Genomic DNA, 24,009 nt, shown 5'->3' with positions numbered 1-24,009 from the left:
GGCGACAGAGCAAGACACCGTCTAAAAAAAAAAACCCAAGGCTGGGTAATAAGCACCTCATCTTTTGGGTTGAACTGTATGGTGTTCAGTTTTCAGGTCAACCTGAGGTAGAATACTTCTTAGTCTACTGAGGCCACATTATTCAGACTCATACATGAAAGCTTATTTGCTTATTTATTTCCTATTATAGGTACATTATCAATCATTTAGAGATTACATCATTCAATATGAATTTTTAGTTTCTCTGCATAATGTCATAATAATTGAAATCTGCTAGTCTCTGTTTCTTCCTCTCTTCATCCCTCCCTCCTTGCCCCAATCCCCACAATATGAATATATATGTTATTCCCCCCACTGCCCCCTCACCATGCAAACTCTTTGGCATACACTTTCAAAGAAGTGTATGTCTTCAAAGGACAGGTCATAAGACAATTATTTCCCACTATTTAAAAAATGTTCATTATGCCATTAAATGGAAAAAAAATCATTTCATTGCTCTACTCTCATGAACAATTTCTGTTTGTCAATAAACATGGCATTTGTAAAATGGACACAAAAATTTCAATAGGCTTTATGATATAAATCAGAGACTAGGAAACATTTTCTGTAAAGGGCTAGGTAATAAATATTTTAGTTTTTGCAAAAGACCTAACTTTACCAATATAGTGCAAAAGCAGACAGAGACAATATGAATGGGCATGGCTATGTTCCCATAAAACTTTACTACAAATTGGGCAGTCCAATCTGTCCTGGTGGCCACATTGTGCTGACTCCTGATATAAAAAGTGGGGATCATCCAGTAACCAAAAGCATAATTAGATAACAGATATAAAATTGCACATACTTCTGAAATAATATCAAGAACAGTGAAGTATACACAGACTATGATATTTGTAACAGGGGCCAGCTAATAAAATAGATGATGTCTGCTGAGTTTGATCTTGATCTTTCTTGTTTCTACACAATGAGCTTCGAATTAATATTAACTTAGTAATAAACTTGTGGATGGCAAACGTGAGCATCTCTCACATGCAAAAGAAAATGGGTCAATGAATGAGGTGATGCTAGGAAAGGATGGAAACCACACTTCTCCCAGGGAACCCAGACCTCCTAACTTCAAAGGCTCTCACCTACAGCACACAGATCATTCATAAGAAATTAAACATGTACTTCACATTTCTACTATAATCTATTAAAATATCAAAGAGGTTTAAAGAGAAAATACTGCTTGGGGTTCGCCTGTTTGCTGAGGCTGGCAGTGCTGCTCTCACCTGATGGTTCTGTTGGCATCCTCGTGGTCTGGGTCTGGATCTTGCATCTCACCACTGTCATTCTGGCACTCTGCCATTGCCATCTCTGCATCTTGGACCATTGCTTCTTCCATGTCATCCATGAGCCTACTGTTCCTTTCACTATCATTGTCATCACTTCCTTCTTCCATGACCACATCAGACTCTGCCCCAGGACTAAGCAAATCTAGAAAATTATTTTGACCCATGAAGATAAGCCTGGAATCTTGGAACCAGGGCTTAAAAGACAGTCAGGTGATCCTAAAACAAATCAACTGGAAGCCCCAAAAAGGCAATTCTGTGAAGAGATTATTTTCTTTTTTTTTTTTTAACTTTTATTTTAAGTTTAGGGGTACACGTACAGGTTTATTACCTAGGTAAACTTGTGTCATGGGGGTTTCTTGTACAGATTATTTCATCACCCAGGTATTAAGCCTGGTACCCATTAGTTATTTTTCCTGATCTTCCCTCCTCCCACACTCCAACCTCAAAGGGCCCCAGTGTGTGTTATTCCCCATTATGTGACCATGTGTTCTCATTATTTAGCTCCCACTTATAAGTGAGAACATGTGGTATTTGCTTTTCTGTTCCTAGGTTAGTTTGCTAAAGATAATGGCCTCCAGATCCATCCATGATTTTCAATTTCCTTTTTTATTTCAGTGTATAAGCATCTGAATTTATGAGAAGTTGAATATGTAATTTTATAGGTAGATGCTCGTTTTCCGTTCTTCTAAGCCTGAAAACATGAAAAGTCATGAAAAGCCTTGGAAGGAAGCCAAGGCTGGGATAGAAGTAAAATGCTAGAAGGCAAAGTGATACCAGGCCCCAGTGACTGGGAAGCTGCTCATATTTTAGAAACACAGCCCTGGTGGGAAAAAACGTACATAAGAGGATGACAGAAACTCTCACATGAAAAAAGATTCAAGCCACTGATTCTTACTTTGAGTAACTTTGAAAATCACGAGTTCCAATATATTAAATTGGTCACATAGCTACAGCTTTTAAATAAGACATTTGATATTTGAAGTAATATTGAACCCTGTCATTATACAGTTGATGGTAATGGTTAAAAATTATAATCACTTACTAATGCAAAGTACTCATTTTAAAATTAAAACATAGATTAATGAGGGACTCTAGCCTGCCAAGCTTGGAAAATTCACATTTTACCAGATTTTTCTGGATGTATGAGAAAATATCATTTCAAAGTAATCAACAACATCAAAAACTGTTCTGTTTCCCCTTAGTTATAGTTATCCAGTACACACTGACATTGCCTGAGCCTGAACAAAGTCAACACCACATGCCACAGAAAGTGGGACGATCGCCAAGCTTTCAATTTTGGCAGCTAATTCATGAATCTCCAAGCCAGAAACAAGTGTGACAATGTTTTCCTGGAGAGCTCTTCCTTCTTCTTCTTTTAGGTACGGTATATATTTCTTCTAGAGAAGAAAGTTCTAGAGCAAAGATATTCATTCATTCTTCTTAGTTCATCATTCATCAGCTTCTTAGTAACAAAAATATTCAACTAAAAGTATCTGTGGTCTTTTATAGCCATTTTTCTTTCCAGAGGAATTGGAAAACTGGTAGCAGACTAAAGGTACAAAGAAGACCACTATCTGCAGAAAAAGCTAACTTGGGATTCTAAGCCAAAGATTTTGGTAGTGTTCCATTAGAATGCTACCTAGGAAGAAAATGTAAGCTCTTTGCTTAAGATATGGCATTTTTCGTGGCAGTCCTTCAAAGTTAATTTATACAGTCAGAGTTTTCTTGAAGGAATATTGCCAAATATAGAAAATATATCTATTTTTTTATTGGCTGACAAAGTTCCTTTTATTATTAAAGATGACTGAAATGAGAAGGACAGAGGAAAAGAGACTGAGAACTACAACTTGTAGGCAGACCAACAACACCCACATTTCTGGGCAAACTAGGATAAGAGTAAAAGAAAATAAAGCTGGGAAATAAATTATGGCTACCCAAGTTTTCAATACTAGCTGCTTACCATGTAAAGATCATGAAAGGGTCTTTGACTGTTATCAAAACTCCATGGATGCTTTTCTATAGTAAAGTAGAACAAACACTGGCCATAATTTACTTTTGGACTGTGTCTGAAATATCTGAACCAAAACCAAAACCATAACCAAAAACCCCAACGAAAATCATCATCACCACACTCTCTAATAGGGAAGAAGCACAGACATGACAGCTGATCTTTTACGTACCTCCATTAATAGTCACTTCGCCAAGGCAGTTGTTTGGTACTTTTGGTGCACAACGTTTATGGCAGTTGAATCTGCAATCTAATCCCAGTGATTTTCAAACAAAACAAAATGAGAATTTGTCAGAAAGAGAAGTGGTAGCCAGAAAATACTTATGTCAGATGAATGAAGGTGATCAAAGTTCGACAGGTGACAAAATCATCCTTACCTTTGCACTGCAAGCCCTGCCTGAAAAGCCCCTTCAGAAGCTTCTTGCAGTACTGGCACACCGTGGGCCGAGTGTAGGAGTGGATGACAAATGTATGCGGCACTTTAACTTTAGACATCAAAATCTTGTCAAGTTGAATTGGTCGTCCAATGTATGATTGAGAATTTGACCTCTTCTCTCGACCAATAAACGACTCTGATGGTGATTTCTGCTACATTTTGGAAAACAATAAAGGAAGATGTAAGAGGCTATTTGATTTATATATTTATATATTTTAAGATCTCGGTTTACTCTTGTATTTCGTACTTTGATGCTTAATAATATGAAAGAAATAATATTATATTTCTGTTAATTAATATAATTTACTTGCTTTCCCCATTTCTATTTGAGTTACCTTGCTTGTATAATCTTAACAAAAGAGACAGAATTGGAGATCAGAACATTTAAACATGATTTCTAGGTCTTTCAAATATGTTTTTGCTTTAAAAAAGTGGTTCTAATACAGAAATATAAAGTTGGAGGCAAATAAACAGTGCACATATACCATTGACATTTTCTACAGTATTACATGCACATGGTTAGAAAATGCAAGCATTTAAGAAAGACAAAATGAAAAGTAAATGCCTCCTGTTTGCCCTACACGGTACTTCATCGAAAAAATGCTATAATCCCAGCACTTTGGGAGGCCAAGGCAGGAGGATCATTTGGGGTCAGGAATTCAAGACCTGCCTGACTAACATGGTGAAACCCCATCTCTACTAAAAATAAAAAAATTAGCTGAGTGTGGTGGTGCATGCCTGTAATCCCAGGTACTCAGTAGGCTGAGGCAGGAGAATTGCTTGAACCTGGGAGATGGAGGTTGCAGTGAGCCAAGATCGTGCCACTGCACTCCAGCCTGGGCAACAAGAGTGAAACTCGAAAGAAAGGAAAGAAAGAAAGAGAGAGAAAGAGAGAGAGAGAGAAAGGAAGGAAGGAAGGAAGGAAGGAAGGAAGGAGGGAAGGAGGGAAGGAGGGAAGGAGGGAGGGAGGTAAGGAGGGAGGGAGGGAGGGAAGGAAGGTAGGCTTACAGTTCCTTTGGTTTGCCTAAAGAAAAAAAATAAACATGATTTTAAATTTTTCCTCAGCCATACAACAAAAGATTTATATTACTGAAAACAGAACTAATATACTATACAAGGAATATAAAAGTGGATTTTTTGATATAATTATATCCCTGTGAACTCTTGTCCATCATTTTGGAATTATTTAATCAGTTCAGTATATGGATTTTTAAAAATTAAGTTAACTAAAGTTAACTGTGTTTTCAATTTTTTGGATAATTTCACGGTACCTCTTATATCCTGTGATATATTTGAGAGTAAATATATCCCATCAGAATAAATGTATTTTAGAATCATCAGAATAAGATAAACCGAATTGCTTTTGAACCGTTGTTATAATTATATATCTCATTTACATATCTCAGTTATTAAGTTCCTAGTCTATAGCAATAACTGTATTAGGTGCCTTAAAACACAGGCCTTACTATCTACAGTTGAGGCATCCAAGCTCATAAAGTTTAAATAGATACTTCTGGGTCAAATGCTAGTAAACAGTGCAGCCAAAATGTCAACCTACATTTGTTTGCCTCCAGAGCCCTTGTTTTATCACCACACTCGGTTAATTTCTAATTTTAAATGATTACTGACAAGACAAGCAATAAGTCACATTTACAAAAAACTTCTATCCCTTTCAATCCCTATCTGCACCAAAAGGTTAAATACTATTACCAAAAGTGAAAACTATTACTTTCAGATTCACTAGCTACAGTGAAAAGAAACTTGAAATGAAGTTCTACACAGGAATATTAGGCCTACAGCTACATTCACAATTATAAATCCATAAAGAAAAACTGTAAAGCATAATTATTCTGGAAAGGTTCAACTCTTGCAGAGAAGTCTAGGGAGATTATAAAAATAGCCAAAGGTTTGCCAAACCAGAATCATGAATACATTGAATAAATACCTTCAATGGAATTAAAGAATAATTAAATCCACAGGGTAACGTCCCTGTTCCAGTGTCCTCTAGTAACTGTAGCCAATGGGCCAGTTTTAAGCATAGACTAAAATGAAAATGATATTTTTCCATCGTTGAAAAGTTTTAACACTCAGAATAAAAGATAACCTGATGTCACACTTTCTTAGCAGATTTAACACGTTATCAGATTTGGAAAATCCTATGAAAAGCTGAACAAATCACTGTTCAGTTACTTTCCTTAATTTAAGATACCTAATTGAAGGCTGTGCTAACAGAGCCAGTTTGACATTTACTATACCATGGTGCAAATTCATTAGAAAAGCAAGAGGGAATCTAGTAAACTGAGTATTTTCTTTTCATCCAACGTAAACGCTGCCATAAACTATAAGAACTAGAATTATTTTTGAGAGGTTATTTCATTTATTACCTTCAAGGCAAGATCATGTAAGAAATTAAAAAATATTCCAAGTTTAGGCAAAAGAAATTAGCTGTCACTCTGTAGCCCAGAGACTATACTACACCCATATTGGGGCAATAATAAGATTTACACTGCCAGCCACACGTGTCCTTGGCACAGAATATGTAATTTATAGTGTCAGAAATTAAGATTTTAATAGCATTAATAAATAGTGCCCTTATACCATTCAAGCCATTTTAAATTTCAAAATCAGAGAGCAATCCAATCAGACTTATCATTATCTTTTCTTATAGTCCCAAATATAAGTAATCATTTTCAATATGACCCATATTTCTAAATGAAAAAGTAAAGCTTTACAATCTTGACACAGGGGACATGCATAGTAACTTATCTTGTAGAAACTGATTTACCGCTGGAAGGAGACTGTTTGAGTCATTTAATTTTACTAAATAACAAACACCTTGGGAAAGGGAGCATGGAGAAGCTGTCTGAAGTTCTGTTTTCATTATTCAATTCTATGTTTCTGGGAGTGTATATACACACATTTGCATGTGCTTTCCCTAACATGAGGCAAATCTAAAGTGCGAAAACAAAAAAAGAAAAACTGGGTCATTATCTGATGATTTCCTAAGCATTTATAGGGTTTTTATCCTTCCTTCAATCAAAAATGTAAAACAAGGACTTTGTTGATATATAACAGATTATTAAAAAAACCAACTGGCTATGGAATAAGGCCATTATCCTGTAATATATATTTATCAATATTTACCTAAATGTTTAAGAACCACCCTTTCTGTAATATTGCCATCATCCCTTTAAAAATATTTCTTTTTTTATTTTTATTTTTTGAGATGGAGTTTCGCTCTTGTTGCCCAGGCTGGAGTGCAATGGGGCAATCTTGGCTCACTGCAGCCTCCGCCTCCCAGGTTCAAATGATTCTCCTGCCTCAGCCTCCCGAGTAGCTGGGATTATAGGCATGTGTCACCACACCCAGCTAATTTTGTATTTTTAGTAGAGACGGGGTTTCTCCATGTTGGTCAGGCTGGTCTCCAACTCCCGACCTCAGGTGATCCTGCTGCCTCAGCCTCCCAAACTGCTGGGATTACAGGCATGAGCCACTGCACCCAGCTGGCAAAAGTATTTCTAATGATGTGATCACAAACTAAGACTTAAAGATTTTCAGAATCAATGACACATTTTGTCATTAATAATTAATAACCAGTTGTTATTTTGAGCAAAAACATAAAATTCCAATTATTATGTGAAGTTTTATGTGAAGGCATGTACACCATAAAGCATAATTACAGTATGTTTTTGTTTAATCTATCAAGCTACAGAGCAGGCAAAAATTCAGAAATTAATAGTTTTAAAGGAAATGATACTTTTAAAAAAATCTCATTGATCTCTGGATTTTAAGATAATTTCAACAGGAAACTAGATAGTAATTTGAATCACAATGCTGACAGAAATAATTGGAAATTTTTGCATGAAATGCATTATTATACAAAGTAAAGAGAGTTCATTATGTACCAAGTGTATATGTTATAAAAACTTTATTATACATAAAATTCAAATTCTTCATTAACTTACTACATTTTCTTGCCTTACTTTTATATTTAATTACAATGTATACAGTACTTTAGAGTTTTAAATAACACCTTTCTTTAAAGCTAACTACAATAAAGTGAAAATTCTTCCCTACCCATCAACACTACTGAAGGTTTCGCTGGGTTTATTAGGTTAACTAAATGGTGTTTAAATTAATTTTCACTCTTAGTTTCTATTCCAATTTGGCCCCATGTAGTTGGCGAACCTGAAATATCTGCAGAATGATTTTTTTTTTAATGAGAAGAGGAGGGAAAGCTGAAATGCTTTGGAACGTCTGTTTTATTCTGCTTCATTAATATGTTCAGAGAAAAAAATGGCTCAAAACTTAAAGAGCACATTTAAAATTTCGTTTTCTATAACTATGGGAAACACATGTAAGATAATGCATTTTTAAAAATTTTATATTTTCATATTAGCCATATGTTCTATGAATTGGAGGAGTTTGGATCAACTTACAGGTGTGAAACTTCTGTAAGAATTGACATGACTGTAAAATATGGTATTGAGATAGATGCATATAAATGATTTGACTTGGCAAATTATATATAATGACAAATATAAAGGTATTTTTTGTGTTAGAAGTGTAAGAGTTAATACATCATGCATGGGAGATAATATGAGAACATAATGATGAAAGTTGTATTTTAAAGCCAGGAATAGAGATTAAATAACCTAAAAATTACGGAGATCAATTTTTTTCAAGTTTGTGGTTTCACAAAGCATCTTTAACATTCTTTTATCAAGTGTTTCATTTTAAATTACTGCCAAAGCTGGAACTCTGTGCACTGAACACCTACTCAGAGAGACAATGTATCCTGCTCTTCTAGAGACTGAATTTGTTTTTTAACCTAGGGTGCTAAATTAATGACTCAGCAAGTTTGGAACCTTCCCAGGAAATGATTGCTTAGATTACATTGTGGAAACTCCAACCGCCAGTACGTCTTTAAACATTTAACAGGACTGAAATAATTTCCCAACAAGGTATATTCCACTTAGCAGTTCAAAATGAACTCTCTTCATGAGTTAAGCTAGAAAACACAGAAGACAAGTTGCCTTTACTTGTGGTTTGTTTATTGTCACTTGTGTAAAAAATCAAACATAAAATTCTCTGAGATAAAAGTCACTTGACAATAAAAAATGATTCAAATAAAAATGTGTGCATTATTAAAATATTTCTACGTGTTAACTAAAATTCATTTTACAGCCATTCACTGTGTCTGGATTTTGGGAGACAATCTCTCTTTAAGTTAAAGATAAATAGAAAGAGAATACTTTAGCATACACGCGAATATCTCTTTATGGATTTGTCTGAATCGTTTGATAATAAGCTCCTACGGAAGAACAATGTCCATGACAAACAGTAAGCAGTTTCACCAGAGATAAATACACGTTTTCAAGAAGTAAATGCACAGGATTAGTTCATGAGACATTTCAATAGAAATATTTAATATACAGACTGTACTAAAAGATTTTTACAATTTAAAGTTACATAAACTGTAACACTGACATACTTGCTTTACAGGATTTCAGTTTTAAGAGGGGACACCTGGCTAAGGAATGTTTTCCACTGCAAATGTTCTGTACTTGCCTGCCTGCTCCTCGTCTCTACTTCAACATGAAAATCTGTGCAGAACTCTTCTGCTACCAAACTCAAACACTTAATAGGCTGTTCATATTAATGGGTGGCCCTCAGCATCAAGGATGCAATGGGGAATGGTTGAGACTATAGTAATTTGGAGAGGACAGTGTCACTGTCAAAGGGATGGCTACAGCTCAATTAGTTCTAACAGCTGCCCTGTGAACATGTAAATCCATTGTTGATGGATTTTTCAGTTTTTCAAAAGAAGCAGGGAATCTAGGTGTGTTATAAAATAACTTGATCCAGATGTTAGTAACTGAAAAAGAAATTTAAAAACTTTGTGCCTGTCAGTTTATCTGGGGACTAAATCTAGTTCAAATGGAGATCTTTGAGGTTATAAAAAGTGTTTTCTATCATTATCTAGTTCAGCCAGAGACCTTCATATATGCCAAACTATTTTCATAGCACTTTATATGGATTTCATTTATACCTCATGTATAAACTATAAATACAACTATTTATATATTTTATACAACTATTTTCATAGCACTTTACATAGATTTCATTTATTTATACCTCATGTATAAATAAACTATAAATACAACTATTTATATATTTTATACAACCATTTTTATAGTACTTTACATCGATTTCATTTATGTATACCTCCATGTTACACCTAAAGAAACTGAATTACTGAGAGATTAAATCATTTTCCCAAGATCACACAACTTGTAAGTAGCAGAACTATGAATTCAGGTAGTTTTGCTCCAGATAACAATGATTCCTTTCTCCTTTGATCCTCCCCAGCTCTCACATTCCTTGATTTTATGCTAATATAGAAAACAGCAAGTATTTTCTTCCTCTCAGTTAGTCAATAAGGACGACAAAAGAGGCAATAAGACAACAAGAATAATCAAATAGTAGTGTGTTTTATGTGCCAAAAATGCAATGCAGAATATCATGAACCCCTTAACCTTGACCTATAGAAGAGATTTCTCACCAGCTTGTCTGTGCTTAGATGATAGGACCTGAGTCACGTATGTTTTCCAGAACACAATAACTAGTGGAATAAAGGGCTGCTATTCCATAAACATCACTCAGTTGGCTGCCTACTTTCCTATTCAGGTGTTATTATGCTTAAAAGATACTAGCATAACTATGCAAAAATAGACGCAAGCCAATGTTAATCTTTTATTCCAGAAGTTTCAAGATCTAGCATTTTGGACTATCACTCAAAGAACAGTGCTGAGTAACAGCTTAAGAGAGTTCTCTCCTATTGCCATAGAGATGGATCTATTGCATTTAACAAGTGTTTCCTGGGGAAAATTTTACCTGAAAGTTTAATTCAGAGGCTTCAGGACATACAAAAATGAGGAAATAACATTCTCTGTGCCCAACTAGTTTACTAGCCAGTATAGTCCTAGGCACAGCATAACTGTTATTATTGTTGTCCTTTATATTTACTCTTTCCCTTTTTCATAGATGGTTTCCTCCTTATTCTTCAGATTTCAGTTTCCACGACCCCTTCTCTGAGAGGCCTCCACACCACCTAACTTATTGCTTACCTCCACTCCATACTCTATTACTCTCTCACATCATCCTGTCTCCTCCAAAGTCATTAATGCAGCATGCAACTGCATTTACCTATTTGTTTACTGGATTTTTATTGTCTCCCTTCAACAGAATATAGGTTCCAGGAGGGCAGCATCTTTATTATTTTGTTCATCATTGTATCACCAATTTCTGGAATACTGTGTCACAAAGAATAAGTGCTTTTATATATATATATACACACACATATATATATATATATAAAAACACACACACACACACACACACACATATATATATATGAAAGTTTGAAGGAAAGATAAACCATATTCATGGTGGAGGCAGGGGGTCATTCAGAACGGGGGTTTCCTGAAGAAAAGACATTTGCATGGACCCCAAGGTGAGTCTTGCCATACCATGGCTATGTTGAGTATTATCAGTAATTAAAATTTTGTTCGCGTGTGGGGTGGGGAGGAAGGAAGGATGGCTAATGGGTGCAAAAAAACAGCACAGTGAATAAAACCAAGTATTTGCTATCACAACAAGATGACTATAGTTAAAAATAATTTAACTGTGCATTTTTAAATAACTAGAAGAGTACAATCGGATTGTCTGTAACACAAAGGACAAACCGTTGAAGTGAATGGATACCCCATTTATCCCGAAGTGATTATTAAACACCACGTGCCTGTATGAAAATACCTCCTATAACCCAAAAATATATATACCTACTATGGACCCACAAAAACTAGATAGATAGATAGATAGATAGAGAGATAGAATCTTTCAGGACAATTCAGTCCCATCAATCTGCAAACTGTCCAGAGATTTCTTTTTTATACTTCAAAACTGTCCATCTCACTTAGGGATGATGAGCTAACCTGCTGTCAGGAAAACATGGCTGTGAACACTCAGTCTGAGGCTACTTTCTGAAGCAAAAAACAAACAAAAAAAAAACAGAAAAAAACCCCCACACAGTCATCTGTAACAACACCTACATGAATATATGACCTCTCACACAGGAGTGGGGATTTTCCAGCACAGAGTTCTTTGACAATAGAAAAATATGAAAACCCTTGAGAAATGGAGTTCATGTAGGAATGCACGTTTCCAGGCTCTATAATTCAGGCAGTAGAGAGTAGGGTGTGTGAGTTTCAGGTTTTTTGGTGGTATTTTGATTCTCTATCCCGTGAGCTATCTGTCAAATATCCTAAATATATAGCATAAATAAAAGCTAACCAACACCTTTTCATAACAGTAAAAGGGTGGCTACCGGGCAAGTAAAAAAAATATGTGCCCACTGCTTAGCGGTGACACATACTGTGTTATAGCGTGGAGAATCCATATCTTAACATTTGCAGCAATTTGTGAAAGCTTTCAAAGTAATAATATATATGATCTCTTACTAAAATACAAGGGGATCTAGATTTGCTGAGTACTAAAGTAATCGTAGAAGTTACATTAACTTTTATATTGCCTCACTCTTTTCAAGTAAACCAAAATGAAAGGTAAAGGAACCTTGATATTTTCTTAAGTGATCTACCCATTGCAGGGAAAGCACCAGAACTGTTCAAAAATTGTGGCAAATTACATGTACATTTCCACTGAGGAAGAATATAACTGCATATCAACTTCTACTTTGGGGCTTTAAGTGTCAGAAAGTGAAATGGAGGGTAAACAGATTATGTGGGAAAACCAAGGACAGCAATGTTAGAGGTAAGTATTCCCATAGTATTTGACCTTGCCTGAATAGACAGGGACTCGGCCTGGGTTTATGATCTCACTGGAAAGCTGAATGAAATAGTCTGAAAAGAGACTGTGGCGTTGATTACTACTGCCTTGGAGACATCGAACAGCTGGGAAAGTATGCCATAAACACAGTCGTAGGCCACAAAGGCGACAGCTTCTCCCTTCAAAAATGGCCCATAATGATAACTTTATAGTGTTGCAGGAAATAAGGGGCCAGAGAGACCAAATAGGGGTGCAGGAGAGTTTATTTAAGGTGTACACTGGCTTAGTGGACATGTGTCCTGAAAGACTGAGCACCAGACAAAGAAAGCAGTGTCCTTTTAAGTAGTTTATGGCGAGAACTACGTGATGTAGGAATGAGGCTCACAGAAGCGAGAACAAAAGCAGTTAATCATTAGGTAACATTCTTGAGATTCAGCTTACCCATCTTGGGAAAAACATGTCCTATAACTTATGCTCACCTATTTTTTGACCTTGCAACTGCAAAGCAAGAAGAAAAACAGAAACTTATAGACCTTACAAAATATGTGGGAACGAGATAAGTTTAATTAATGTCTTACAGTTTTTACAGAAAGGCGTTAACATTCTTTTTTAACTTTTACTTCAAGGGGGTTCACCAATGCCTTACAGCTAAACTTTTTATTATTTTTTCTATTTCACAAGGACAATCAATTCTTTAACTTTTCTGCTTCAATCCCCTCTTTGGTGCTCTGTGTAAATGATGTTTAATAAAGAGCACCACAATTTCTTGGCTTTTTTTGAGTGGGTACGTATTTTCTTTGAGGCAAGGCCCGGTAGGTACTTGGTTAAGGCCATGATTTGAGTAGTAGTATGCTTTGTTACCATTGCCTCTACAGTTGACCGGATACTTTTGATTAACAGAGGCAGGAGGCAAGGGAGAACTAGACATCTTTTAACTATAACTATAAAGCTTTTTATTAGAGTCTTGAAATTATCGAAAGACAAGAACCATTCACTAAAACGTGAATCTGGGGATTATTTTTTCCAGGTTTGAACTGGGACATGAGCAAGTTTAACCATTTTCCCTGGGCCTGCCTTATAGACGCTGTGTTTACCATGTGCTGGCCTCACAAAGTCTTTTATAAAACTGGCTGGGGCTTTTTTTTTTTTTTTTTTGAGACAGAGTCTTGCTCTGTCACCCAGGCTAGAGTGCAGTGGCGCAATCTTGGCTCACTGCAAGCTCTGCCTCCCGGTTCACACCATTCTCCTGCCTCAGCCTCCTAAGTAGCTGGGATTACAGGCCCCACCACCATGCCCGGCCAATTTTTTGTATTTTTAGTAGAGACGGGATTTCACTCTGTTAGCCAGGATGGTCTCGATCTCCTGACCTCGTGATCCGCCCGTCTTGGCCTCCCAAAGTGCTGGGATTACATGCTTGAGCCACTGCGCCTGGCCTTTTTCAAAGATTTTTAATATACATTCCAATGAAGGGGGTTTTGACGATTTTCCTCCCATTTCCTCCCAGTAACAACACAGCACAGTCACTTTTCCTTTCTTTTTAGACCAATCAGACCCAGTTGGTCTTACACTTTGCTCAGAGCATACAGCCTCTACCAAGAGACCTGTAGCCCTCTACATGTCACTCCTCACGTTGGTTCCTTCTGGAACTGTCTTTATCACACACACTCACACACTTTCCTGTTTCCAGCTCCCCTTCCTGGTTGGGGTAGCGAATCACTCTTGCCACCTCCAGTTTCCTAGTTGGGGTGGCGAGGCACTCTCGCCACCTCCAGTTTTCTTTTCCTAACTGACTCAGCAAGCCACTCTCGTGTCCTGTCTTGTTGGGGTGTGAGTTTCATTCAAATCAATGAGCCACTCTTACTGTCCCCAGTCCCTCTGGGTCGGATTAGTTGTCACTCCCCTGGAGGTGATCAGCCTCCCCTTCTGTCCTTTGGGATGGGTCCTGTCTCAGGACCCAAACCTTACCACGGTTCAGATGTCTGTGTGCTGCTACTGATACCATCCAGGAATCCTCTTTACCGGTTCCATTGCGCTGTCGGGATGAACACCAGGACACCGGAGGGCCGATCCCCTTTGGGGCTGAAGCTCTCCCGGTGGCTCCAAGGGTCCCAGGCCTCCCCTGTCCCAGGGCCTCAGTCCCACAGGCAAAGGAGGCGGAAATCTGCCATCTCCAGTCCTGGGTTTTGGCACTAGAAATGTTGCAGGGAATTAAGGGGACAGAGAGACTGAATAGCGGTGGAGGAGAGTTTATTTAAGGTGTATACTGGCTTAGTGGACATGCGTCCTGAGAGACTGAGCCCTAAACAAAGAAAGCAGTTGCCTTTTAAGCAGTTTTTGGCAGGAACTACCTGATGCAGGAATCAGGCTTACAGAAACAAGAACATTAGGTAACATTCTTGAAATTCAGCTTACACATCTTGTAACTTACGCTTATCTATTTTGTGACCTTGCAGCTGCACAGCAAGAAGGAAAAGAGAAACTTACAGACCTTACAATATATGTGGGAAAGAGATAAGGTGTCTTACAGTTTCTACAGAAAGGCAGTTAATATTCTTTTCTAACTTTTACTTCAAGGGGTTCACCAATGCCTATTACAGCTAAACTTTTTATTATTTTTTCTATTTCACAAGGACAATCAATTCTTTAATTTTTCTACTTCAATAGTACATTATAGAATCCTAGCCCATAACACTCAATGTCAAACACGTAGTGCTGTGTGTGTCTGTGTGTATGTGCTCATGTGCTTCTGAAACAACATGGTAAGACCAAAGACTAGATTTTAATGCAACTTAATTACAAAAGAGAAAGAGACAAAAGATAAGAGACTTTTTCCCTCTATCTATCCCACACCCCCAAAAGAGCTTTGGGTTTTAAAAATACAGAAAAACACTCACTCAATGAAATTATATCACTCAAGTGATATTTTCAGTGCATGACTACACAAAAATAGATACCACTAAAAACTTGGCTATTTAGAGAAAGAGGCATATTTGTTCATAATTCCCAGACATTGTCTCATCTTACATTTCACTATATTTATTATCAAAATGGCAACATCATCACTCTTTTTGAGAAGGCAAGAAGGAATTCATTTGATTAGATTAAATCAAGTATCAGAATACTATATCTAAGAGGTTGAGTAAAATAATGTATCTAAATATTGTGAAAAGACACAAATATTTTAGAGGCTGAATTTTCCGTAGTTTCTAGAAGTCTAATTTATAGCACCAATTCCAATCTTCCACTCTCCTCTCTCCTACTCATTATTATTTCTTCTATACAAATCTTTCTTTTTTTTTTCCTGGGTAGGCACATTATGAGGACACATAAACTCTCAAAGTGAACATAAGTAACCTTTTTTCATATTTTTATTTATTATTTAATTATATATTTATTTTTGAGACAGAGTTTGGCTCTTGTTGTACAGGCTAGAGTGCAATAGCTGTGATATCTGCTCACTGCAACCTCCACCTCCCGGGTTCAAGTGATTCTCCTGCCTCAGTTCTTCCGAGTAGCTGGGATTACAGGCATACACCACCATGCCCAGCTAACTTTTTGTGTTTTTAGTAGAGATAGGGTTTCACCATGTTGACCAGGCTGGTCTCGAACTCCCAACCTCAGGTGATTCACCTGCCTTGGCCTCCCAAAGTGTTGGGATTACAGGCGTGAACCACCGTGCCTGGCACTTTTTTTCATATTACTCAGGTAGCAGTTCAGAAGTTATGAGCAGTCAGGAATTAAGGGAGAAGAGACTTAAATCTGTCCCAGCCTAGAATATTAGATGGATGCAGATGCCCACTAAGTAAATGCCTGTGCTTCGTAACAGTGGAAGGCTCTGTTTTGTGTCTTGTCAGGAGTAATATGGAGGTCATGGTACCTTGCCTGAGAGTTGCACAGGACCTTCAGAGTTGTTACTAAAAATCTGATTGCTTTTAAGACCCACATATTAGTAAGTGTGGGGCAATTGGTATATGATGCCAGCCCCTCCCAGCAGGGTTCATGAAGAACTCTCCAGTAGTATTCACATTTACAATCACACATCTGCAAGGTTTTGTTCAGAGCATGAACAAACTTAAGAATGAACATATATGATATGCCAGGCTTGTGGAATGAAATCACGTAACAGTAACTCAAAGCAGTCCTCACAATCTTATTCATTTTACTAAAGGACTCTTTCCCCAGAAACTCACTACTGCTCATAGTCTCAGGAAGCAGGGAAGTTCTGGTTAAAACATTTTTGGACATCTTTCCTCATTGAAAGTACATACTGCCCAGGTGTGAATTTGAAAAACTAGTTTATACAATCATCAAAGGAAAATTTGTACTATCTGGCAGATGTACTACATGGGTGTCATGGTGCATATTTAAATGGAAAAATGACTTTTTAATTCAGAGAAATCACCAGGATTCCTGGAATTCCAGAACACAAGAGTTAAGTCTCTACTTCTAAATAGACTTTTGCTACACTGAAAAATATCCTGGAAAATGTTCACCTGGGCAGTAAATATCATCATAGTTAAGAAATAGCTTTTTGTCCATTATTTGCATATTTGAAAAGAAACTACTTTGACTATTATAAAATGTATCAGGATCATATCTAATTATAGATAGAAAATGCAATGCTGTATTCTCTTGTTTTCATTTTTTAAATAAATGAAAACAGTAACTAAATGAATCATTTTTGAGGGGGGATTTTCTATGAACATATGCAGCCTAGCACTCATTTTAGTACAATCCGTGTCTTAATTACATGTGAGTCAGTAAACCTGTATGAAAATAATTGCAGTTTATGGCAAATTGTTATTTAGAAAATATGCAACCTCACATAAAATGTTAACTGAATATTGTCCAAATTTCATAAAATTAAAGGATATAAAATGGTCAAACACAGAGAAACCTTTTAGAATGAGTGATTTATTTCCTAATAATTTCTGTAAGGTGGCCTGAATGTTAAGAATACCCAAAAAGATTAGGCTAGAAGCATTTAATTCCAAGAAAAAGAAGTTCTCTGTAGAGTCTCCTAACTTCAAAGCTAAATTAGTGGATAACACCTTAAAGTCACTGAAAAACATTTAAGATAACTTTAGTAAAGCTATCTAATTTTTTTAAAAAATCCATCATGTAAAAAATGCTGTGTCGTCAATTATATCCTAGGGTCACAAAGGTCATCCAATATCTTAAATTCTGCTTCATTTTCTACTTTGACTTCAGCTCTTTTACCTCAAGAAAAGATCACTCTCGTCAATCGCTTGACAAAAATATTATCTTTAATCTGGCTGTGTTGATTTATTTTCAACATGTCTCCATATGGTTAAGTCTCTATATGGTAAGCGAATGAATGAAAATATGTCTTCTTCATGTTAAAAAATCAATATGGGAAAAGACATAAAAAACATACAGATCATAGATTGATGGAGAATAACAGTCACAATACATAAAGACTATAAACCAACAAGCAATTCAATGGAAAAAGGGAAAGGCAATTCACCACAGCTGAAACACTAAAGGTCAATTAATATATGAAAAACCTTTATTCTCTCCAATAAAGAAATATAGAGTTAGGCACAGATTATATGTATTTCAAATCAGCAGCGAGGAAAAGCCTTTTAAAATATTGACAACACCTGTTGGGAAGAGTATAAGGAAATGGAAACTCTCATATACCATTTTCATTAGAGTGAAAAATGTAAACTTTTACACTTTTGAATAACTATACATTTTTTTAAAAAAGCAGTATAACCTATTTGGATTATAATAATGTTATCTACTAACTCATTCAGTAAATAACTTTTATTTTTATTATTTTTTTGAGACAGTCTCACTCTATCACCCAGGCTGGAGTGCAGTGGCATGATCTTGGCTCAATGCAACCTCTGCCTCCCGGGTTCAAGCAATTCTCATGCCTCAGCTTCCTGAGTACCGGGATTACAGGTTGACACCTGCACAGCTAATTTTTGTATGTTTTTAGTAGAGGCAGGGTTTCACCATGTTGACCAAGTTGGTCTCGAACTCCTAGCCTCGAGTGATCTGCCTGCCTCGGCCTCCTAAAGTGCTAGGATTACAGGTGTGAGCCACTGTGCTTGGCCAAATAAATATTCATTCAGAATTTACTAATGCTTTTACAAATATGCAAAAAATACATAGAGATGCTTATTTTTTGCATTATTTTCATATTTAAAATGGAAACAGGAGGAGAAATTGGTTACATAAATCAATATATTTCATTGTAATATAATACCAGGAAGCTTATACAAAGACATATACTGTATTTACTTGTTGGTATATGGTTTACCTATGCAAGCTCCATGAAGGCAGATAATTTATCTATTTTTGCATACTTGTGCACCTCAGGGTTACAGACATAAAAGCGTAAACTGACCAGGACATGCTGGACGTGGAGCAATGGCCAGGTTTCTCTAACCATTCTGCTACTTGCACAACTGTCACTAAGACATTTCTCTGAAGAAATTTTAGTCGAATTTTATGCATCAGTTTCTTCCAAGACATTTATAAAGAGAAAAGTCTGTTATCTTTTTGACAAACTAGACGTAAACAAAGTTCAAGAAAAATAGCTCATGCTGAAAACACATCTTATTTCCATCAGGAGCTAGCCTGTGAAGGCCTGGTTGCTTTTAATTTGTACGACTTGCACAGAAAATCAGACTACTCTTCAGTCCTCCTTTATGCAATCTGTTCCCAACTGCAATGTGGGAGAAAGAAGTGAAAAATGTTTCCCGTCCTTCTTTGGCTTTATGCCCAAAGGATTATTTGAAGGGAAAGATACTAATTCACATTTAAAATTATGTCTAGAAGGCATTTTAAATTATAAACCAAATTTACAAGACTATAAAAATTACACTCACCTAGCTTTCACACTGGACTTATTCTAAGTAGGACACTTTTTGGATAAGAATAATTTTCCAAAAATAGGAATTTACTATTATTGAAGCAGATGTCTTCATCCTGTAGCTTATGAATCAGAAATCCTGACTCATCAATCTTAATTAACCCAGAACATGTTCTGGTTGTGTTTTCATTAGCTTCCTTTGTTAGAGTTACCTTAACAAATCCATCTTAGAATGGATACTAATAATACTATTTAAAATTTATAGTCCCACGAGGGAAAATAACAGTATGTCAACTCTCAATTGACCAAGGTACAGAAATAAAAGACACTAAACATTCACAAGTCAACTGACCAAAACAAACCATCACAAGAAGAGCACTGTTGTATGCTCTAATACTTGCCCTAAATACTTCTCCTCTATGTTCATATCATTTATTGCTTAAGATAGAAAAAAGGCCAATTTTGGAGGGGGGCTTAACAAACATTTTTTGAAGGAAATTTGTGTCTTTTCCATATATAATTTCTGTCTCGATTGAGAGACTGACATTTCCATTTGTATACCATTTTTAAAAAACAATTAATAGATTGTTATAACACAAAAGGATGGAAAGATCCTTTATTGAAAAGGTAAGTTCAGGAACTGTAAACAAGTAGTTACAGCCATCTTTAGGCAATATACTGGGATGGTGTCCTCACTTTGCAGGCCTCTGTGGTACCTGGGATTAGGACATAGTTCCGATGTGCATGAGATTCATTTAACATAACATCACATAAGTGAGGGCTGATGTAGTCTTCTTTATTCTCAACGTGTCTGTTCAGTTTCATTAAAAAAACACCAACGTTACGAAATCAAGCAGTCACAGGGCAAAATTTGACCTGAAAAACCTAATTCTATTACTCTAATGACTTCATTGCCCTTCAGCTAATTGGGACTATGAAAAGTTAAACATAACAGGACAAAAGCAAGGAAAACCTGAGGGCTTTCTGTGAGCCAATGTGTTGAATTCTGAGCTAAACTTTGACCTGATTATTCTCATAAAGTCAATACAGACAATTGTCTGATGTCAGCCTAATATGCTGGTTTCAAAAAGATAGTGAAGCAAATTTCTAGTGTCAGGTAGCATTAGTACCTACCTCAAAGCCAGGACTCACAGGAGACTGAAACATGAAGTTGTAAGAGCAAAAAGCAGGCAAAGGTGCAGAATCAAAGGAGAAAAAGACAGGAAAACAACGTTATTGGATGAAAGTAAAGCACATTATTCAATAATGTTTCATATAGGCATGTTTTAAAAGAAAAGCAAAATGTTATACTAATCAGTCTTTATAACTACAGAGAATCTGAGTTGGAAACTACATTTAATATTTAAATGGAACTATAGACACTAAGTAAAAATTGCAAAAATAGTTTACAGTTGTGAGTTGGTAGATGTTAAAAAAAAAAAAACTCTACTTGTCATAGTCTCAGTGATGAACGATGGTTCTTTCACCTTATTGAAAATAAATTACAGTCAAAATGAAGCATTTTTGACCTTTAAGTGAAAGATTAGATTTTCTTCACAATAATTCATATTCTCAATGGGAAAAGAAAGAAAAAGGTCATCAAAGTAATCAAATGATACAAAGTTGTTAGATGCTTGCAAGCAAGAATAAGCTGATGAATAATCAGTAGCAGTCAGTGGTTTCCAAACCTAGAAAGTCCAATAGTGGGTTAGAGTTTTAAGGAGGAAAATATGCCTATAGTGTATTCTTTGTTCATTTTACAATCTTTGTTGCATATAATTATTTTCTATCTGATTCCATTCAAGGTTGAAATATAATTCAAAAGCAGTAAGGTTACTCTGAATGATTTTTTAAAAGATAAGAGGTAATATCAATGAAAAATATGACAGAGTTTAATTAAGTAGATAACACTTAACTGGTAACTTAAATTGAGTATGTTGTTTTTCATCTCTATTCTCTCAAGCTTTTTGGGGGCAGATCTATCTGATAACTAGAAACCAAATCAAAACTTCAATATAGTTCACTCTTTTTCTTAACGAGAATGCATGACTGAGCTTTGAAATGTGATTTTTTTTGCAGTGTTGAATAAAATACCCCACATTGAGAAAAATCCTAGTATCTGGTTTTTTTTTTTTTTGAATCCTCAGTCCTCATTTGAAATCTGCAGCTAACTCATTTTGTCAGAAACTTTGGAAAGTCATGAGCATTTAGACTGAGGTTCTACCAAGACTGATTGGTTATCTGGTATTACCTGCTACAGGCTGGGTGTGGTGGCTCACGCCTGTAATCCCAGCACTTTGGGAGGCCGAGGCAGGGGGAGCACGAGGTCAGGAGATCGAGATCATCCTGGCTAACATGGTGAAGCCCCATTTCTATTTAAAAATACAAAAAAATTAGCCTGGCGTGGTGGCAGGCGCCTGTAGTCCCAGCTACTCAGAAGGCTGAGGCAGGAGAATGGTGTGAACCCAGCAGGTGGAGCTTGCAGTGAGCCAAGATTATGCCACTGCACTCCAGCCTGGGTCACACAGCGAGACTCCGTCTCAAAAAAAAAAAAAAAAAATACCTGCCACATTTCTGGATTGACAGGAAGCATGTGCAGAGCTTAAGGACAACAACCACTCATTTGAAAATAACCAAACATGAGTTTCAGGGAAAAATTATAACCTTGTTTGCAGGTACTCTTAAGGCACATTCACATGCAGAAATGGCAAAGTTGGCTCTTTGGGAGAGGAAATCAATTTCTTCATTTCCAAAGGAAGATATTATCCTTGCCATCTACATATCTGGTATCCAAAGTGTATGTGTTTTCTCCAGTTAGCAGCCCTGAATATCTTTTTTCTGGGCTGTCATCACAATTCAGCTTCAGCAGCATGCTATTCAGCTCATATTTGAAGATGGTCTATGCAACATGCATTCATGTACTCATCCCTCTAGGTTATTGTTTCCCAGAGTGCATGCGTTTCCTACACAATATTAATGGGTTTTATGAGAAAAGGGTTCCATGTTGGAGTGGATTTAAGAACACTAATTTCACCACTGTCAGACTTCTTAGAGCCTTAATTACGCATAATAATTTCTAGGATGCCCAATATTTGGATGGACCAAGAAGCATTTCCTAATCTTATTTGACCAATATTTTTTTCAGAATATTTTATGGGACCATTATTTTTAAGAAAAACTTTGGGAAACACAGAGACAGCTCTATCTTTTCATCTTATCAAGTTAGAATCACCAGAAATGTCTCTAAATCACCAAGGAAAAGACAGCGACCTGTTTCATTCCTAATTAGTTGTAAATTATACCACTGTTTTGTTTTTGTTTGGTGTTTCCCTTAAATGAAGGTCATATAATTACAGTTTTGTATCTGTGATGAAACTACTGTAGGTGACAATGTTTATTATGCAAATGAATACTAGAATGTATCCCAGGATGATGAGGCATATTACTTTTAATTTAGCACCCAAAGGATTTATTTCTAATTATTGAATAATGTAAATTTTATAGCTCCATTTTCCTTTAATTGACTGATAGGAATCTTATAACATAATGTATTAATTATTATGATATAAAATTTCATTCTTTTCTCACATGACCTGTGTTGAAGAATCTCAATGACTTTATAACTTGCTATTTGGAGATCTATTGTTATTATCATTTTAAAACATTTTTACTGAGGTACAATTCATATGGAATAAAGTATACAACATTCTAGGTGTATAGCTTGATGAAGTTTTGCATGTGGATAAACCCATGTAACCTCTGCCAAGATCAAGATATATAATATTGCCAGCATCCTAGAAAGCTCGCTTCTGCTCCTTCCCAGTTGACATCCCACCTTAGTTTTATTTTGAAGTATCTTGCCATAAATTGGTTTTGCTTGATTTGAACTTCATATACTGGATTCGTAACTATGTACCCTTTGTCTGACTTCTTTCTTTAAATATCATTTTGTGGGATTCAACAATGTTGTAGAGTGAATCAACAGTTCATTAATTCCATGGCTGTATCATTCATACAATCCATTGTATGACTACACCACTATTGGTTTCTAATTTTTAGCTATTATGCATAAAGATGTCAAAAACATCTTATAACATATCCTTCTGTCAATTACTCTCTATATTTCTATTGGATATATACCTGGAAGTAGAACTGGTGAGTCATGCCATATGCATGTGTTCAGCTTTACAAGATAACTGCCAACAAGTTTTCCAAAGTTCTTTGGGCCAATATACAATCCCAGTAGTAGTGTATGTACGTTTAGTTACTCAGTATCTTTCCCAGTACTTGTTATTAACAGGTGTTCTTTCAATGTCAGACATTCTGATGCAGACATAGGTCATTACAGACTTAACTTTACAGTCCTTGATAACTAATGATGTTAAGCACATTTTCCTGTTTATTGTCTATCTTGTAATGTGCTGGTTAAGTATACTGCTATATTTTAAATAATGTTGTCTGTCTTCTAACTTTTTTGTAAATGTTCTTTATGTGCTCTGCATATGAGTTTTTATATGATATATTGTATTGAAAATGT

At 36.1% G+C, this 24,009-nt stretch overlaps 1 protein-coding gene across 2 annotated transcripts in view; it reads right to left on the bottom strand.

Annotated features, from left to right (window-relative positions):
- The window catches only part of PRKD1 (protein kinase D1), a 362,671-nt gene that overhangs the window by 56,497 nt on the left and 282,165 nt on the right, over positions 1-24,009 (bottom strand). Inside the window, exons 5-8 of one of the 2 annotated variants that reach the window (XM_033188361.1) lie at positions 20,607-20,630; positions 3,720-3,930; positions 3,515-3,592; positions 1,272-1,476 (exon numbers count right to left, since the gene is read on the bottom strand). In XM_033188361.1, the coding sequence (XP_033044252.1) occupies positions 1,272-1,476; positions 3,515-3,592; positions 3,720-3,930; positions 20,607-20,630 (518 nt within the window). The remainder of the gene's footprint in view (positions 1-1,271; positions 1,477-3,514; positions 3,593-3,719; positions 3,931-20,606; positions 20,631-24,009) is intronic. The other variant, XM_033188362.1, reaches the window with a different exon arrangement.

Source organism: Trachypithecus francoisi, unplaced genomic scaffold (genome assembly GCF_009764315.1).
Source record: "Trachypithecus francoisi isolate TF-2019V2 unplaced genomic scaffold, Tfra_2.0 Lachesis_group3, whole genome shotgun sequence".
In the NCBI taxonomy this organism is placed as follows: Eukaryota; Metazoa; Chordata; class Mammalia; order Primates; family Cercopithecidae; genus Trachypithecus; species Trachypithecus francoisi.
Note: the sequence above shows the minus strand (reverse complement) of the source record. Positions and strands in the feature narration are given on the sequence as shown.